This window comes from Anolis carolinensis, unplaced genomic scaffold, assembly GCF_035594765.1.
Source record: "Anolis carolinensis isolate JA03-04 unplaced genomic scaffold, rAnoCar3.1.pri scaffold_9, whole genome shotgun sequence".
In the NCBI taxonomy this organism is placed as follows: domain Eukaryota; kingdom Metazoa; phylum Chordata; class Lepidosauria; order Squamata; family Dactyloidae; genus Anolis; species Anolis carolinensis.
The window spans coordinates 30,049,845-30,066,293 of NW_026943820.1; the positions used below are offsets into that span (position 1 = coordinate 30,049,845).

Here is a 16,449-nt window from a genome sequence, read left to right on the forward strand (position 1 = left end):
CTGGTTAGTAGCCAGCAGCAATAAATCACTACTGACGGAGAGGTCATTGGTTCAAAGCCGGGTTGGGATTAAGCTCCTGACTGTTAATAGCCTAGGTTATTGCCCACCTAAGCAGCTTGAAAACAGTTGTGGCTGTGAGTAGAGAATCTAGGTCCCACTTAATGTGGGGAGGCTAATGTAATTTACGAAACCATAAAACTCCAGGCGTGTGAAGAACATGAGGAAATACTATCATCAAAAAGGACTCGGCGACACAGTGGATGATGAAGCAGCCGGAATCGAGCAGACCCTCATGAAGTCGGTCATCCTCTAAATTGAACTCTAAGACATATTTGTATAATCGGTAGGTCTTTATGTCCTCATTAAATGTTGGCTGTAATACAGCTTGCAGTGGACGCAGCCGGAGAGGAGTTTTTGATTCCATCCCCTCCTTGTATCTCTTCCAAATCGCTGCGAGATTAGATCTTATTGTCTGTTAGACTCTTTCTTCACCTTTTCTTTTTCACACCATAAATAAGCATGCCACCCAAATCTTGTTATAGCCTTCCAAGTTAAGTTAAACACAGTCCTCTAATCTAATCTATTCCTTCAAAGCAACGAAAGCCTACTGCTTCATAACAGGATTTAAAATCTGGATGATTCTGTACATTGCATTTGAAAACGTTACAATGTTTTGTGCTATAACTCTCCTCCAACTCCACTGGATGGAGGATTCCCAGAACCAAATTGCAAACTGTCCCAAGTTCTGCAAACGGAGAAAGCGAGATAAAGGACGACAACAAATATATGTCATTAAATTATTATTCTTTAATCTTATGTTTCTTCTGCAGATGAGACACAAAACAGGTGACATCCATGCCTAAATCAGTTGAACCCAAACTCGAGTCGGAAGCCTCCGCTGCCTTGATTTATAGCCAGGGATGCTGGGACCTGAAGTCCAAAACATTGGGGAAGCCAGAGTTTGGGAAACGTTGGCTCTTGTTTCGGATCTAAAAACATATGCGAAGAAGCTGGTTGAAGGACAAGAGTCATTGAGAATCTTCCATTATACCAGGAAATGCATTGATTCTGATCTCTCCGAAGCTCTTCTCATTTCTTCTCCGGCAACCTCCCAATGACGCCTTTGACCCAAGGGCTTTTGGGGTTGACGCAGATGCGTTTGCCGCTCTTCAAAACAAGCCTGAAAGGGGGAAAATAAAAAATATATATGTATATATTCAGTCTAATGTAGGGCACACTTTAAATAGCCTTTCTCCAAAGCCGAGCGAGAGAGCTGTGGCTAAAGCAGAACTGAATAGGCAAAATGATGGAAGCAACAAACAATACCAACAGCAGATAATTGGATTACAAACATTTTGGAAATGGACGAAACAAAATGCTAACACAGGGGGCTAATGGCCAGCTATGAAAAATCTTGTTGACCAGAAAGTCAGCAGTTTGAGCCACAGGTCGGGGTGAGCTCCTGCCACATAAACAACATTTAATGTTGCCATGTATGTACCTGTAATCCACCCTGAGTCCCCTTGGTGAGATAGAGCAGAATATAAATCAAGTATATTATTGTTATTAATTTTAATTTTACAACAAAACGAATTTGCAGAAACCACAAGAAGAATTGAAACTTTGTATGGACTTTGTAAAAAAAAAAGAAAAGATGATGATCATTACAGGATTTGTAAACTAAAAAGAATATGGATAATATATGCATATTTATTTGTTTGTTTGTTTGTTTGTTTGTTTCTATCATTTCGATGCCGCCCTTCTCACCCAAAGGGACTCAGGGCGGCTCACAGTCTGGCAAGATTCAATGCCAATATACAATACAAAAGATAGAACACAAGCAATCAAAACAACTACTGAATATACAGTATTCGGTATTCTAAAACTGAAAAGATTGTAAAAAAATTGATGGGTTATTATCTCTAATATCTCTAATAATAATATTAATGAGCATAAATATAATAATAATGGTAATAAAATGTATAAGATAATGGGGTTGTTGTATGTCTTTCGGGCTGTGTGGCCATGTTCCAGAAGTATTCTCTCCTGACGTTTCACCCACATCTATGGCAGGCATCCTCAGAGGATATATAATATAATAGATATATGTATAATATAATAGATATAATAGATATAATATATATAATACATATAATAATCTATCCTGTATTTATTCGGTCTTGCCTTTTATGTGTTTTTAATGTAATTTTTTATCCTGTATTGTTGTTTTAATTGATATATTGCATTACTGTTTTATCTGTTTTATATTGTGATTTGTACTATGCTGTTTATATTTTGTCCTTATGCTGTTTGGGCCTCTGCCCCATGTAAGCCGCCCCGAGTCCCCACGGGGAGATGGTGGCGGGGTATAAATAAAGTTTTATTATTATTATTATTATTATTATTATTATTATTATTATTATTATTATTATTACTATAACAATTATAAATATGTGGGTAATATTTCATAATAGAAATGCATGCAATTTCAATTATGTGGATATTTTTAATAATTAATAGAATCATAGAATCCTAGAGTTGGAAGAGACCTCATGGGCCATCCAGTCCAACCCCATTCTGCCAAGAAGCAGGAAATCGCATTCAAAGCACCCCCGACAGATCGCCATCCAGCCTCTGTTTAAAAGCTTCCAAAGAATGATTAAAAATAATAAATCAATTAATAATATGTATGTATGAAGATATATATACATTCTTACACGAGAGCGTTTAGGTAGCAGTCGCTGGTGGTCCGATAGTAGGAGGCCATGATGTTGGCGCGAAGGGGCCTCCCCTTCCGGACGGCAAAGCAGCACTCCTTGGGGCAGCTGGGGCACACGGCTGGAAGGAAGGAAGGAAGGAAGGAAGGAAGGAAGGAAGGAAGGAAGGAAGGAAGGAAGGAAGGAAGGAAGGAAGGAAGGAAGGAAGGAAGGCGGGGGTCAAAGAGTTGGAAGAGACCCCAAAGGGCCAGCTAGACCAACCCCCTTCCGCCCGGCAGGAAGGCACAATCGCATTGGCCTTTTTGGCTGCTGCATCACACTCTTGGCTCAGCTTGTGCTCGACTAAGCGTTTCTCAGTCACCGACTCCCTTTCACCAAAGCCATAGCCAAGCCATTGTTATCATCGTTGGGTTATTGTGTTTTTTTCGGGCTGTATGGCCATGTTCCAGAAGCATTCTCTCCTGATCTTTCGCTCACATCTATGGCAGGCATCCTCAAGGGTTGTGAGGATGTCAGGAGAGCATGCTTCTGGAACATGGCCACGAAGCCCAGAAAATTCACAACAACCTATTATTATTATTATTATTATTATTATTATTATTATTATTATTACTATTACTATTAGGAGCCCACCAGTGACGCAGCGGGTTAAAGCGCTGAGCTGCAGAACTTGCAGAGCAAAAGGTTGACAGTTCGAATCCGGGGAGCAGAGTAAGCTCTCGCTGTTAGCCCCAGTTGCTGCAAACCTAGCAGTTTGAAAACATGCCAATGTGAGTAGATCAATAGGTACCGCTCCGGCGGGAAGGTAACATTGGCGCTCCATGCAGTCATGCCAGTGGCCACATGACCTTGGAGGTGTCTACGGACAATGCCGGCTCTTCGGCTTAGAAATGGAGATGAGCACCAACCCCCAGAGTCAGACACGACTGGACTTAACGTCAGGGGAAAACCTTTACCATTACATTATTATTATTATTATTATTATTATTATTATTATTATTATTATTTTATTGATACTTTGCCTTATCTCTCCCGGAGGAAACTCAAAGCAGTTTAACATGAAAGCATTAACATTACAATTTTAAATGTACCAATATGCAAACATTAAAACAGGATTAAATATAAACAGTATTGTTTTTTTAAAAATCCCCACTTGTATGGCGGTGGAGATATAGAGATACAGATCTCAGTCATGAAAAATCATCTCTTTATGTCTCTCTATATATCACTATGCTGAAATTCTACTCCAATCAAAGCCGGACACATTTGGTTGCCTCCATATGTTTGCAAATTTCCAACTAAATGCATCTTAAATTTCCAACTCCAGTAGAGTTCCGGTCATCCAGCATAAACGGGCAGGCGGAATGTCGGATAACTGGAATTTTCGGATAATAGGGAGGCCCTATTATCCGCTCCTGGCAAGTGTGGGCGGTTACCGGAGGGAGAGCTAGGCAATGTGCGCCCAGCTTGCCAAAGAGTCTCGTCCCTCCGACAAGCAAGTCAGATAATATCATCGGTCGGATAACCGGAAGTCGGATAACTGGAACTCTACTGTACATGCATCTGAAATGTGCAAGTTCCTCTCCCCAGACTGACCTGCAACCTGTTGGTAAAAGAGAGTCAGGAGAAGAGCCAAGAAGAGAGCGGTTTTCAGCCCGGCCATGCTCGGAGCCTTTGGGAAAGGTGTGCGCCTTGTCTTGTCTTCTCACTGGAAATGTTGAGCATAGAGACCAGACCGTGCGCTTAATATACTCTGCCCTTGACTCCCACCGGCCCCGGTTGAAATTCCCAGGGATATTCCTGTTATTTTACTCCGAGGGCGACGGGGATTTTAAGGGAAGCACCAAAGGCCATGCCAGGAACGGAAAGCAGAACAATTGGTTTCTGGATTTCTAAGAAAGGAGCCCAACCGTCTGGGACCGAAGGGACGATATGACTGTGCCCACTCTCGAAACGAAGCGAGACTCGCACTCCTGTTTGGAAAGAGCGAGGCCCAGAAGAACGAGACGGAGCTTATTCCAAATGATACAGCACTTTAATGGAACCTGTCCCCACGTTCCTCCTTTATTCACTCTGATTTTATCTGCTCAGATTTTAAGTATTGTTACTATCTTATTTTGTTTATTGTTGAAGTGTTTTAATTTTGCTGTTGTATTTTGTGTATGTAATGTTTTTGCTATGTTGTTTAAGATGCCTGCCTATGTAATAATAGACCCACTGATCTGCCCTTTTATTGTCACTATTGTCATTTATAGTACTTCATTGACTATGTCAATTGTGTAACTATCTCCTCCCGATTTGACACATTCACCTTTCGGCCCAGACTTGTGTTTGATATACCTGTTTTAACATTTTATCTTGTAAGATTGTCCTTTTCGATTGTTTTACCTATATTGTTGATTTATTGTTGTAAATTTGTGTTTCTGTTTTGATTTTATATTGTGATGTTGGGCAAGGCCCCATGTGAGCCGCCCCGAGTCCCTTCGGGGAGATGGGGCGGGGTACAAGAATAAATTATTATTATTATTATTATTATTATTATTATTATTATTATTATTATTATTATTATTATTGTTCCGGGTTTGTCACTATTTGTAAGCTGCCCCAAGTCCCTTCCGGGAGATGGGGCAGGATATAAGAATAAAGTATTATTATTATTATTATTATTATTATTATTATTATTATTATTATTATTATTATTGCCTTCTAGGAGGCATCTACACCAGAGAATGAATGCAGTTTGGCACCAATTCTCAGCCATGGCTCAGTGCGGTGGGATCCCGAGATTTAGGAATGAATGGATTTTATTGTTACGGTTCCAGGCCAAGACGATACAACTTTGCAACTTTACTGCTTTGAAAAAAAGTGTCAACACTAAAACAAAAATTCACAACATTAAAAGCAGAAACTCCATGGGTAATAAAAGGAGTAAGTTAAAGCATTATCCTCCCTAGAAATAAGGGAGGGTGACCCAAAGGAGGGCTGAGTACTTACCTACTTACTTACTTACTGACCGTAGGTCATCCCTTGTTATCCGCAGATGATGGTCCTCCAAGTACAGTGTCTTGGCAGCAGATGCGTCGGTGGCTGTGGAGACTGATTCTTGACCCGCATGTTCTTCCAAAGTGAGGAAATCGGTTTCCAGACAGAAGACGGTCCCGGTTAGGATTGGCTTGACGTTCCTTCCTCTTGGCACATTTCTCTCTTTCACCCTCCATTCGTGCCTCTTCCAATTCCACATCACTGCTGGTCACAGCTGACCTCCAGTGAGAGCACTCAAGGGCCACGGCTTCCCAGTTCTCTCTCAGTGTTTATGGCAGAGTTTTTAAGGTTGGCTTTGAGCCCATCTTTCACTCTCTTTTGCTGTCCACCAACATTACATTTCCCATTCTTGAGTTGGGAGTAGAGTAGCTGCTTTGGGAGATGGTGATCTTTGGGCATTCGGACAATGTGGCCTTCAGTCCAGTGCGTTGATGGCGAAAGAGCATGGCTTCAGTGCTGATGGTCTTTGCTTCCAGAACACTGACATTGGTCCGCCTGTCTTCCCAAAAGATTGGCAGGATTTTTTGGAGGCAATGTTGATGGAATCATTCCAGGAGTTGAGTGTGACGTCTGCAGACAGTCCATGTTTTGCAGGCGTATAATGGGTAGGTAGAACAATAGCTTTATCCATACCACCCCCCCCCCCCTCCATTAACCTGGTGGTTCGTTCCATTTTACCTGTTGTGTATATTTTTTTATTGGTTTTTGTTTTTGTCCTTTGATGTTTTATATTTTATCATTGCTTGTATTTTGATTTTGCTGTAAGCCGCCCCGAGTCCCCTTCGGGGGAGATGGAGGCGTGATATAAATAAACTTATTATTATTATTATTTTTATTATTATTATTATTATTATTTACCTTGTCTTTATTCATTTTATGCTTTTAATGAGTTTTATGATCATTGTAATGTATTGTTCTATAATGTCGATTTTATTGTGGTTTATTTATTGTAATACGTTTTAAATTGTTGGACTTGTTTTCCTAGCTGCCCCAAGTCCCGGGAGATGGTGGCGGGGTAGAAAAATAAAGTTATTTACTTACAGTAGAGTCTCACTTATCCAACACTCGCTTATCCAACATTCTGGATTATCCAACGCATTTTTGTAGTCAATGTTTTCAATACATCATGATATTTTGGTGTTAAAATTCATAAATACAGTAATTCCTACATAGCATTACTGCATATTGAACTACTTTTTCTGTCAAATTTGTTGTAAAACATGATGTTTTGGTGCTTAATTTGTAAAATTATAACCTAATTTGATGTTTAATAGGCTTTTCCTTAATGCCTCCTTATTATCCAACATATTTGCTTATCCAACATTCTGCTGGCCCGTTTATGTTGGATAAGTGAGACTCTACTGTACTTACTTACTCCAGCAAGACATGGAGCGAGAGAGGGTTGCCAAATGGACAAGGTGGGTTTAGAAAAGGCAGACGGATGCATTTGTATCATCACATTTCTGGTCTTGTTATTTATGGTGTCGTAAAATACCTTCCTGCAATTAACAGTATCTAATTTCTCTATTTACAGCTCTAAGCTGTTTTTGAACTGCTTAGGTCAACAGTGAGCTGGGCTTGACGGCCGGGTGCTCACCCCGACCAACCGGGCTTCGAACTGGCCACCTTTCGGTTGGTAGATCTTATTATTACTGGTGATTTACCAGCTGTGCTGAAGCCCAGTGAAGCACGAGCACTCGTTGATAATATAATAATAATCTTTATTTATATTCCACCCCATCTGTCTCCCCAAGGGGACTCAGGGCAGATCACAGTACACATACACGCACACATTCAATGCCGTTTGGAGACAGGACAGGACAGAACAAGATGGACAGAAGGAGGGATGGAGTCTTGAAGTCCATGGTGCCTTGGAGGTGGAGGTTGCGCTCAGATTCAGCCACAGGGGGGCGCTGTTGCTCCATTCTCTATGATAGTGATGGTCAACCTATAACACTGACACGCCTAGCTATTTTTGCTGACATGCTGCCGCATGCAGATTGATTGGATGACTATGTCTTTTGTGGCCAAATTTGGTGTGATTTGGTCCAGTGGTTTTGTTGTTTACTCCATGGGAATTATGCACATTTATATATATACAGTAGAGTCTCACTAATCCAAGCCTCGCTTATCCAAGCCTCTGGATAATCCAAGCCATTTTTGTAGTCAATGTATCCAATATATCGTGATATTTTGGTGCTAAATTCATAAATACAGTAATTACAACATAACATTACTGCGTATTGAACTACTTTTTCTGTCAAATTTGTTGTATAACATGAAGTTTTGGTGCTTAATTTGTAAAATCATAACCTAATTTGATGTTTAATAGGCTTTTCCTTGATCAATCCTTATAATCCAAGATATTCGCTTATCCAAGCTTCTGCGGGCCCGTTTAGCTTGGATTAGTGAGACTCTACTGTGTGTATGTATGTATGTGTGTGTATATATATATACACATACACACACACACACACACACACACAGTAGAGTCTCACTTATCCAAGCTAAACGGGCCAGCAGAAGCTTGGATAAGCGAATATCTTGGATAATAAGGAGGAATTAAGGAAAAGCCTATTAAACATCAAATTAGGTTATGATTTTACAAATTAAGCACCAACAAATTTGACAGAAAAAGCAGTTCAATACGCAGTAATGTTATGTTGTAATTACTGTATTTATGAATTTAGCACCAAAATATCATGATATATTGAAAACATTGACTACAAAAATGGCTTGGATAATCCAGAAACTTGGATAAGTGAGACTCTACTGTATGTGTATGTGTGTGTGTGTGTGTATATATATATATATATATATTCTATTATTATTGTAGTATATTATCATATTATTACTATTATATTATTATTATATTATTCATTATTCATGACTACATTGAAACTAGAATAGAGAGAAATCAGCGTGGAAACTGCAAGAGGGACCATAGATTGTTGTACATGGAAATAATAGTAGTAAATAGTTTTTGATTTATTGAATACAGTTATATATTACAACTAGCTGTGCCCGGCCACGCGTTGCTGTGGCGAAGTCTGGTGGTATGGGAAATAAAGTATTGAGGAATTGGTGGTAGTTAAGGTAAAGGGTAAAGGTGTGGAGTCCAGATAATACAGTTAAAGCAGATAATATAAGATTATATGGGTTATATAGCTTTGTGGAAGGGCCTTGAGTCTACACTGCCATCTAATCCAGTTAAAATCTGATAATCTGTATTTTATAGGCAGTGTGGAAGAGGCCTAAGTGAGGCCTAACTGCCTGTCCCTGGGTGAGTGGGTTGCTAGGAGACCAAGTGGGCGGAACTTAGTCTTCTAACTGGCAGCAATTGGATAAAAACAATTATTCCTCTCCCTCTAATTAGGACTTTATTTTTCTTTTCTTTTTGTTGTATCAACCTAGAGGCGTGGATGAGGGGTTGTGCTGTCAATTTTTGAGGTTGTGGGGTGTTTAGTTTTGTTGTTTTGTCCGCTGCCGTGATGCCATCACTCTTTTATATATATAGATTATATATTTTTTGTTATTTAAACTATACATATTGCGAAATTATGGTTTTTTTCTCGAAGTGACACACCACCCAAGTCATGCTAGGTTTTTTGGTGAATTTTGACACACCAAGCGCCAAAGGTTGCCCATCATTGCTCTATGACGAAGAGCCACCAGGACTTCCTCCTTCCACCTTCCTCTCCACCGTCTTTCACAGCATTTCTGGCCTTGTTCTTTATGGGGTCAGAAAATACCTCCCCCCGCAATTTGTGGTCCCTAATTTCTCTACTTACAGCTCTAAGCTGTTTTCGAACTGCTTAGGTCAACAGTGAGCTGGGCTTGACGGCCGGGTGCTCACCCCAACCAACCGGGCTTTGAACTGGCCACCTTTCGGTTGGTAGATCTTATTACTGCTGGTGATTTGCCAGCTGTTGTAAAGGCCAGTGAAGCGCCAGCACTCGTTGGCAGAGAAGGCTAAAGACCTTGCGGAACTACACCTCCTACCACTTTGGGTGTTTTAGGACAAAATGGGAGCATTTATAAGACTTCTAAAATGGTTTTATTTGATATGTTCATTGGGTTTTTTATGATGTTCTAACTGATTATGTATTGCAGTTGGATGTATTTGTATGAATTTTATATATTGTACGCCGCTTTGAAACCCACCCACGGGAGAAAACCAGGATAGAAATGAATAAATAATAATAATAATAATAATAATAATAATAATAATAATAATAATAATAGATATGCTGGATTTCATATTATTATTATTATTATTATTATTATTATTATTATTATATCTTGGCATATCATACAATAAAATAATAATAATAATAATAATAATAATAATAATAATAATAATAATAATACTTGGATGCTGGCAACAACAAGAGAGACAAGAAATGCATATGGTAGGCAATCAGCTTTATTTTGCAATGGTTATTTTAGCTTATACTTTGCTGAATATATATATATTTCAAAGCAGTGCATTCAATGTACAATTCTACCAAATGCCCGTAAAGATAAGGAAGTTTTAAGTGCAACATCAGTGCAAAGTTGCACCCAGCCCAACTCTTCAGAATAATAGATCAGACTCTTTTGATTGTGTGACATTTGAGGAAGTTTTCGGAGAATGGAAACCCACAATGTTTATGAATCATGATGAAGCCAAAGGCCAAGACTATAAGGGCTGCAGGAATGTAAACAAACATGGTTGAAAAAATATTATTTCCTTAGACTACAGAACCCAGAATCCCCAGCCAAGGCAGTGCCGAAATCCTAGGAATTGGAGTGGCATGCAGGCCTTGGAGAGCATGGTATTCAGTATATATAGATGTACGTGATTGTAATAAGTACAATCGGTCTTCCACATTCGCTGGTTTTTGCATATTTGATTTTACTGTGCAACGGGATTTTTGTTCCTGGGTGATCAATGTCATTTCCAAATTGGTTCTATGATAAAAAAAAATATGTGGAAAGTTTATTAAACTACCAAAACTTTGTTTTTGTGGGCGGGACATCATCATCCGGCAGCACATTTTGCTCTTGTTTTTCAATCAATATCTCATCGAGTTGCAACCCATTCAACACTGTTTCTGCCACAAAAACAAAGTTTCTGGAGGAGAACAACTACTTTCAAAGTCACAACCGCACAATCAAACAGGAAATAACACTTTCGAACCAGGAACAGAACATTTTCCAAATTTGGTTACATAGCGTTATATACCGAAAGGCCATGGAGCTAATGTCTGGAGTGTTGAGCACAACCCACCACGTTGTCCCCCGTCCCCTTAACTAGACATCAAAAGATATTGTTTTAAGCAGCCCATAAACTACGATTCCCAAGAAAAATGAGGAACATAGAGTGATTAGATGGTCTTCAGTGCTCTCAGACTATTCAGGAGCAGAGTCTGTTCGCCACTTAGTGACGCAACGCACGAAATGCAAAAGGAAAGCAGCAGCAGAAGAAGAGTCCAAAACCACAGCTTGGTTGTTGCTTGGGATCTGCTTCTTTGGCCTCCTCCTCACTTCATTTCTTGCAGTTTGGGCAAGAGCCTTCTCACCCAACGCGCCTCCGGTGACACGCAGATCCGTTTGGTGCTCTTCATGACAAACCTAGGAGAGAAACGTGGAGGTGAAGACAACGATCTCAACCTGCCTTGGGGTTGCATGGGAGGACCTTTGCCCTTCTGAGGTTCCTTCAAGACCAGTGGTTCTCAACCTTCCTAATTCCGCGACCTCTTAATACCGTTCCTCATGTGGTGGTGACCCCCAACCATAACATTATTTCCATTGCGACTCCATCGCTGTCATTTTGCTCTAGACTGCCATATAATCCAGATTATCAATGCAGATAGTCCACATTGTCTGCTTTGACCTGGATGATATGAGTCGACACTGCCATTGTATGTTGGGACCAGTAGACAGGACATTGAATGCATTTGGTCATATCTGTGGTCTCACATAACACTATGTAACACAGTTTTTGTTCCTGGCTTTTAAATGCCATTTCCTAATTGGTCCTATCAAAAAAAAACATGGTAATGGTGTATTAAACTTTTTATGGGACCTCCTGAAGCACATTTTGCGATTGTTTTTCAACGAGTATCTCATTGAGTCTCAACCAATTCAACATGGTTTGTGGCAGCCACAAAAAATGAGATTTCTGAAGGATAAAAAACAGCTTTAAAAATAAGGACCACACAATTAAACATGAAATGATACTTTCAAACCAGGAACAGGACATTTTTCCAATTTCGTTACATAGTGTCCAGCCGGGAACATCTTCCCCATGGATCGTTGAGTTTTTGTAGAGTTGGGGTTTTTTAAGGCTTAATTTCCAATTAAAGACGCTTTGAGTTTTGTTTAAGAGAGGAAGGCAGAATCATCACCATCATTATCATCTTGAGAAGCCACACAAATGGCTCCAGAATCATCACCACCACCACCACCATCATCATCATCTCAGCAAGCCCCACCAATGACCCCGGGTTGTGGCATGAATAATAATAATAATAATAATAATAATAATAATAATAATAATAATAATAATAAGTTTATTTATATCCCGCCTCCATCTCCCCCGAAGGGGACTCGGGGCAGCTTACAGCAAAATCAGATACAAAACAATGATAAAATAAAACATGAAACATCAAAGAACAATAACAAAAACCAATAATAATATATACACAGCAGCCGAAAAAACACAACGCGGTATTAAAACATCAAATTAAAAACAATGGGGTTGCAATAAATGATAAAGATGACCCAGATTGTTATATGGATAAAGTTGGAGGATATTGGACAAACGGATTTTAAGCATATGTTTTATCTATATATATAAAAGAGTGGTGGCATCACGGCAACCCACAAAACAACAAAACTACAGGCCCCCCAACCTCGAAATTTGACAACACAACCCATCATCCACGCCTCTAGGTTGATACAACAAAAAGAAAAGAAAAATAAAGTCCTAATTAGAGAGAGAGGAATAATTGCTTTTATCCAATTGCTGCCAGTTAGAAGGCTAAGCTCCTCCAACTTGGTCTCCTAGCAACCCAATAAAAAATAATAAAAAACACTAAAAAATTGATACAATAAAATACTATAATAACAGAAAATAACTAAAAATAATACAAGAAAATAATAAAATATAGTAAATAAAAATATAACTTACAATAAAATTAATAAAAAAATGCAAATAACGTCAAATAAAAATTACACAACAATTTTTAACCAATACCACCACCACTTTGCCACAGCAACGCGTGGCCGGGCACAGCTACTGTTTTATATTTTATACTGTATTTAATTGGTTGTAATATATTTTTATATGTTGTTGTTTTTAATGATGTATCGGCATCGAATTGTTGCCAATTGTACGCCGCCCTGAGTCCCTCCGGGTGAGAAGGGCAGGATAGAAATATTTGAAATAATAAATTAAATAAATAAATAGCAGATAAGCAAGGTGCACGTTAGGAGTTACTAATTTTAAATAGATAAAGTGCAATAGATTCATTTAAGATCACATTGGGTAGGGAGGAGCCCTGAATTGATATCAAGTAATCAGGAAAAGAGCGACTAGTACAAAGGTCGAGGAGCATAATTGTAATGATGATGTGGATGGGCGAACCTGGGAGACGTCTCCAAATGATATCATGAAGGGAGACCAGGGCATCTTCTCTCCCCAAATCAGACCTCCCTCTCTTGAATAATTGATTATTAATTACGGGGAAAGGAGGCGTTCCCCATACTTACACCACGGCCTCCCGGTTGCATTCAGGGTCCGTCCTGTAGTAAGAGGCGACGCTGGTGGCGCGGAGAGGGTTTCCGGAGTGGAATTCAAAGCAACACTCCTTGGGGCAGCTGGGACACATGGCTGAGGAGAGAAGAGAGAAGGACAAGAGCAACAACATGAGGATACAGGACTGCAATGGAGACGGATGGCTTTCCGCGTGCCAAAGGTTGAACCGAGTATGTAATAGTGTTGTGCATTTCTATGGAATTGCTGTCCGTTTTGTGTAGTTTCATCCGTTTTGTCCAATTTTTGTATTTGTTCCCATTTCCCATTTAGTTGTTGCTGGATTGATCTATCTGTCCATTCCATAATAGTCCCATTGTTGTTGTCTTGCCACTTTATACCGCACTTTATTGTCCATTCAACTTGAGATTTCCTTTCCCCATTTCGTAACACTCTGCATTTCGCCTGGGATCTACAAATTAGTCTCCTGTTTTTAACACTGTATCCTGCTTATTGATTTTAATGATTGTTTTTATTGATGTTGATGTTTTTTACTGGGATAATTGTTTTATTGCTTTGTTACTGTTATTTGTTTGTTTTATTGGGCCAGGCCCCATATAAGTTGCCCCGAGTCCCTTCGGGGAGATGGGGCGGGGTATAAAAATAAAGTTATTATTATTATTATTATTATTATTATTATTATTATTATTATTATTATTATTATTTCCGAAAACAGGGCGCCTATACGAATAGAAATTTCGTCTCGCTTACGAAAAAAAGAAGAAAGTTTTCATGCCATTGGCAGCAATGTTCGCCCCCCGCTCAGATATAAGCTAGAGGGGTGAAAATCGCCACACACAGAGGGCATATCGACCCCTTTTAGCCCACCAACTTTTAAAACATTTGGGTCTTCCATATATATATACACACACACACACACACTAGCTTTGCCCGGCCACGCGTTGCTGTGGCTTATGAGAATCCTTTGTTGGCCAGGTGGAGTAGCAGTGAATAGCCTTGCAGTCTCAAAGCCTGGCTGTTTTCTGGAGTAGCTGGAGCTTTTTGTTGTATGAACGTAGAGGCATGGATGAGGGGTTGTGCTGCCAAGTTTAGTGTTTCTGGGATGTGTCGTTTTGTTGTTTTGTCCTAGGCCGAAATTTCATTACCTTTTTATAGATATAGATATATATATAGATATATATACACATATATTCTGAATATAAAAATAATAAGACTATCCTTATTGTAGCCCAAAGGAAAGGGAGGACCAAGACAGAGTACAGAAAGAGCCAGTGAGATAAAAGGAAGGGAGGCCCAACAAGGAAAGGAAAGAGGGTTGTTGTATGTTTTCCAGGCTCCAGAAGCAGCATTCTCTCCTGATGTTTTGCCCACATCTATGGCAGGCATCCTCAGCCTCGGGCCCTTTCCTTTTCCCCCTCAGCCGCTTAAGCGGCTGAGGGGGAAAAGGAAAGGGCCCGAGGCTGAGGATGCCTGCCATAGATGTGGGCAAAACGTCAGGAGAGAATGCTGCTGATTGGCCAAGGAATCACTGAGGTGAGCTGCTGAACTTGCTGACCGAAAGGTCACCAGTTCGAATCCGGGGTGCTCCCACTGTTAGCTTGAGCTTCTGCCAACCTAGTAGTTTGAAAACATGCAATTACGAGTAGATAAATAGGTACGGTGGGAAGGTAACGGCGCTCCATGCAGTCGTGCCTGTAGCCACATGACCTAGTAGTTGTCTATGGACAATGCCAGCCCTCCAATTCTAAGCAGAAGAAATGTCCGTAGACACCTCCCAGGTCATGTGGCCACTGGCATGACTGCATGGAGCGCTGTTACCTTCCCGCCAATAGGAGCAGTACCTATTGATCTACCCACATTTATTATTATTATTTATTTATTTGCTACATTTATATGCCGCCCTTCTCACCCCGAAGGGGACTCAGAGCAGCTTACAATTTAAATTTACATACAATATTATCTTAGTATAGTACAGTACTGGTAACAAATTACTATATTGTACTGTATCAACATATTGTAATATTATTAGTAATATTACATGTAAAATATGATATATAATTAATATTATTATATTGTATTATTAGTATTATATCGTATTACAATATAATATTATGACTATTATATGTATATACAATATGTTATTACATATTATTGTAAATTATATTGTATATATATATTTATATATAAACACACACACATATATATGTGTGTGTGTGTGTGTGTATACACATACATATATATACATATATATATAAAACTAGCATAGCATGTTATTGCGGATAGAGGCCTCCAGCTGATGCAAAGAGACAAGATGGAAGTCTCTTCATGGCCCCCTCTTAGCTCTGGCTAAGTTTGTTTCCAAACTGCTAGGTTGGCAGAAGCTGGGGCTAATAGCAGGAGCTCGTCCCGCTCCCCAGATTCAAACCGCTGACCTAATACCCATTTGCAAAAACAGTAGAGCAAAGCATTGCAGCCACCTGATAGAACGGAAGATCTTGACCTAATTGCAAAGCTGGAAATTTAGGAGTGCATGAAAGCATCGTGCTCTGTTTTCCTAGATATTTTATAAATCCTAGTCACGCTAGCCTTTTCTTCTAATGCTTCCCACTGACCTGCGATGTGTTGGGAAGAAAGAGCCATGAGGAAGGCCAGGGCGAGAGCGGTCTTGAGGGCGGCCATGGCTGGAGTCTTCTCTCCGTCCTTCTCTCCCGTCTTCTAGGATGAAGCTGGACCGTGTGTCCCTTTGGACCGACGCCGGACATTAATATACCGGACGATGTCCTCTTTTCCCTCCCACCTGATGCTTCTGAGAACATCCCAAAGGTCTTCCACCCACGGACGGTGTGAAGAGCCCGACTTGCTTCCAGGGAAATGTCACCAAATGTCACTTTGGTGAAAAGAGAAGATCTCACTTCTCGTTTCCCGGGA

At 39.9% G+C, this 16,449-nt stretch overlaps 2 protein-coding genes across 2 annotated transcripts; both read right to left on the reverse strand.

Moving 5' to 3' along the window:
• Nucleotides 1-785: 785 nt before the first annotated feature.
• LOC134293641 (eotaxin-like) lies at nt 786-4,570 on the reverse strand. The gene is made up of 3 exons (XM_062961825.1): nt 4,314-4,570; nt 2,718-2,838; nt 786-1,180 (listed from the first exon to the last, which is right to left on the reverse strand). Exons 1-3 carry the CDS (start codon nt 4,378-4,380, stop codon nt 1,090-1,092), a joined length of 279 nt encoding a protein of 92 aa, XP_062817895.1. The 5' UTR covers nt 4,381-4,570; the 3' UTR covers nt 786-1,089.
• Nucleotides 4,571-10,167: 5,597 nt separating this feature from the next.
• Nucleotides 10,168-16,393, reverse strand: LOC134293650 (C-C motif chemokine 5-like). The gene is made up of 3 exons (XM_062961837.1): nt 16,134-16,393; nt 13,518-13,638; nt 10,168-11,375 (listed from the first exon to the last, which is right to left on the reverse strand). Exons 1-3 carry the CDS (start codon nt 16,198-16,200, stop codon nt 11,285-11,287), a joined length of 279 nt encoding a protein of 92 aa, XP_062817907.1. The 5' UTR covers nt 16,201-16,393; the 3' UTR covers nt 10,168-11,284.
• Between the last annotated feature and the right edge of the window lie 56 nt (nt 16,394-16,449).

Bases quoted from the DNA above. Each gene is read 5' to 3' on its own strand.
- LOC134293650 (XM_062961837.1), bottom strand. From the start codon at position 16,200: ATGGCCGCCCTCAAGACCGCTCTCGCCCTGGCCTTCCTCATGGCTCTT. The intron at 13,639-16,133 runs GTCAGTGGGAAG...TTCTCTCCTCAG, and splicing joins TTCTTCCCAACACATCGCAG to CCATGTGTCCCAGCTGCCCC. The intron at 11,376-13,517 runs GTAAGTATGGGG...TTTCTCTCCTAG, and splicing joins TGCAACCGGGAGGCCGTGGT to GTTTGTCATGAAGAGCACCA.
- LOC134293641 (XM_062961825.1), bottom strand. From the start codon at position 4,380: ATGGCCGGGCTGAAAACCGCTCTCTTCTTGGCTCTTCTCCTGACTCTC. The intron at 2,839-4,313 runs GTCAGTCTGGGG...CCTTCCTTCCAG, and splicing joins CTTTTACCAACAGGTTGCAG to CCGTGTGCCCCAGCTGCCCC. The intron at 1,181-2,717 runs GTAAGAATGTAT...TCCCCCTTTCAG, and splicing joins TGCTACCTAAACGCTCTCGT to GCTTGTTTTGAAGAGCGGCA.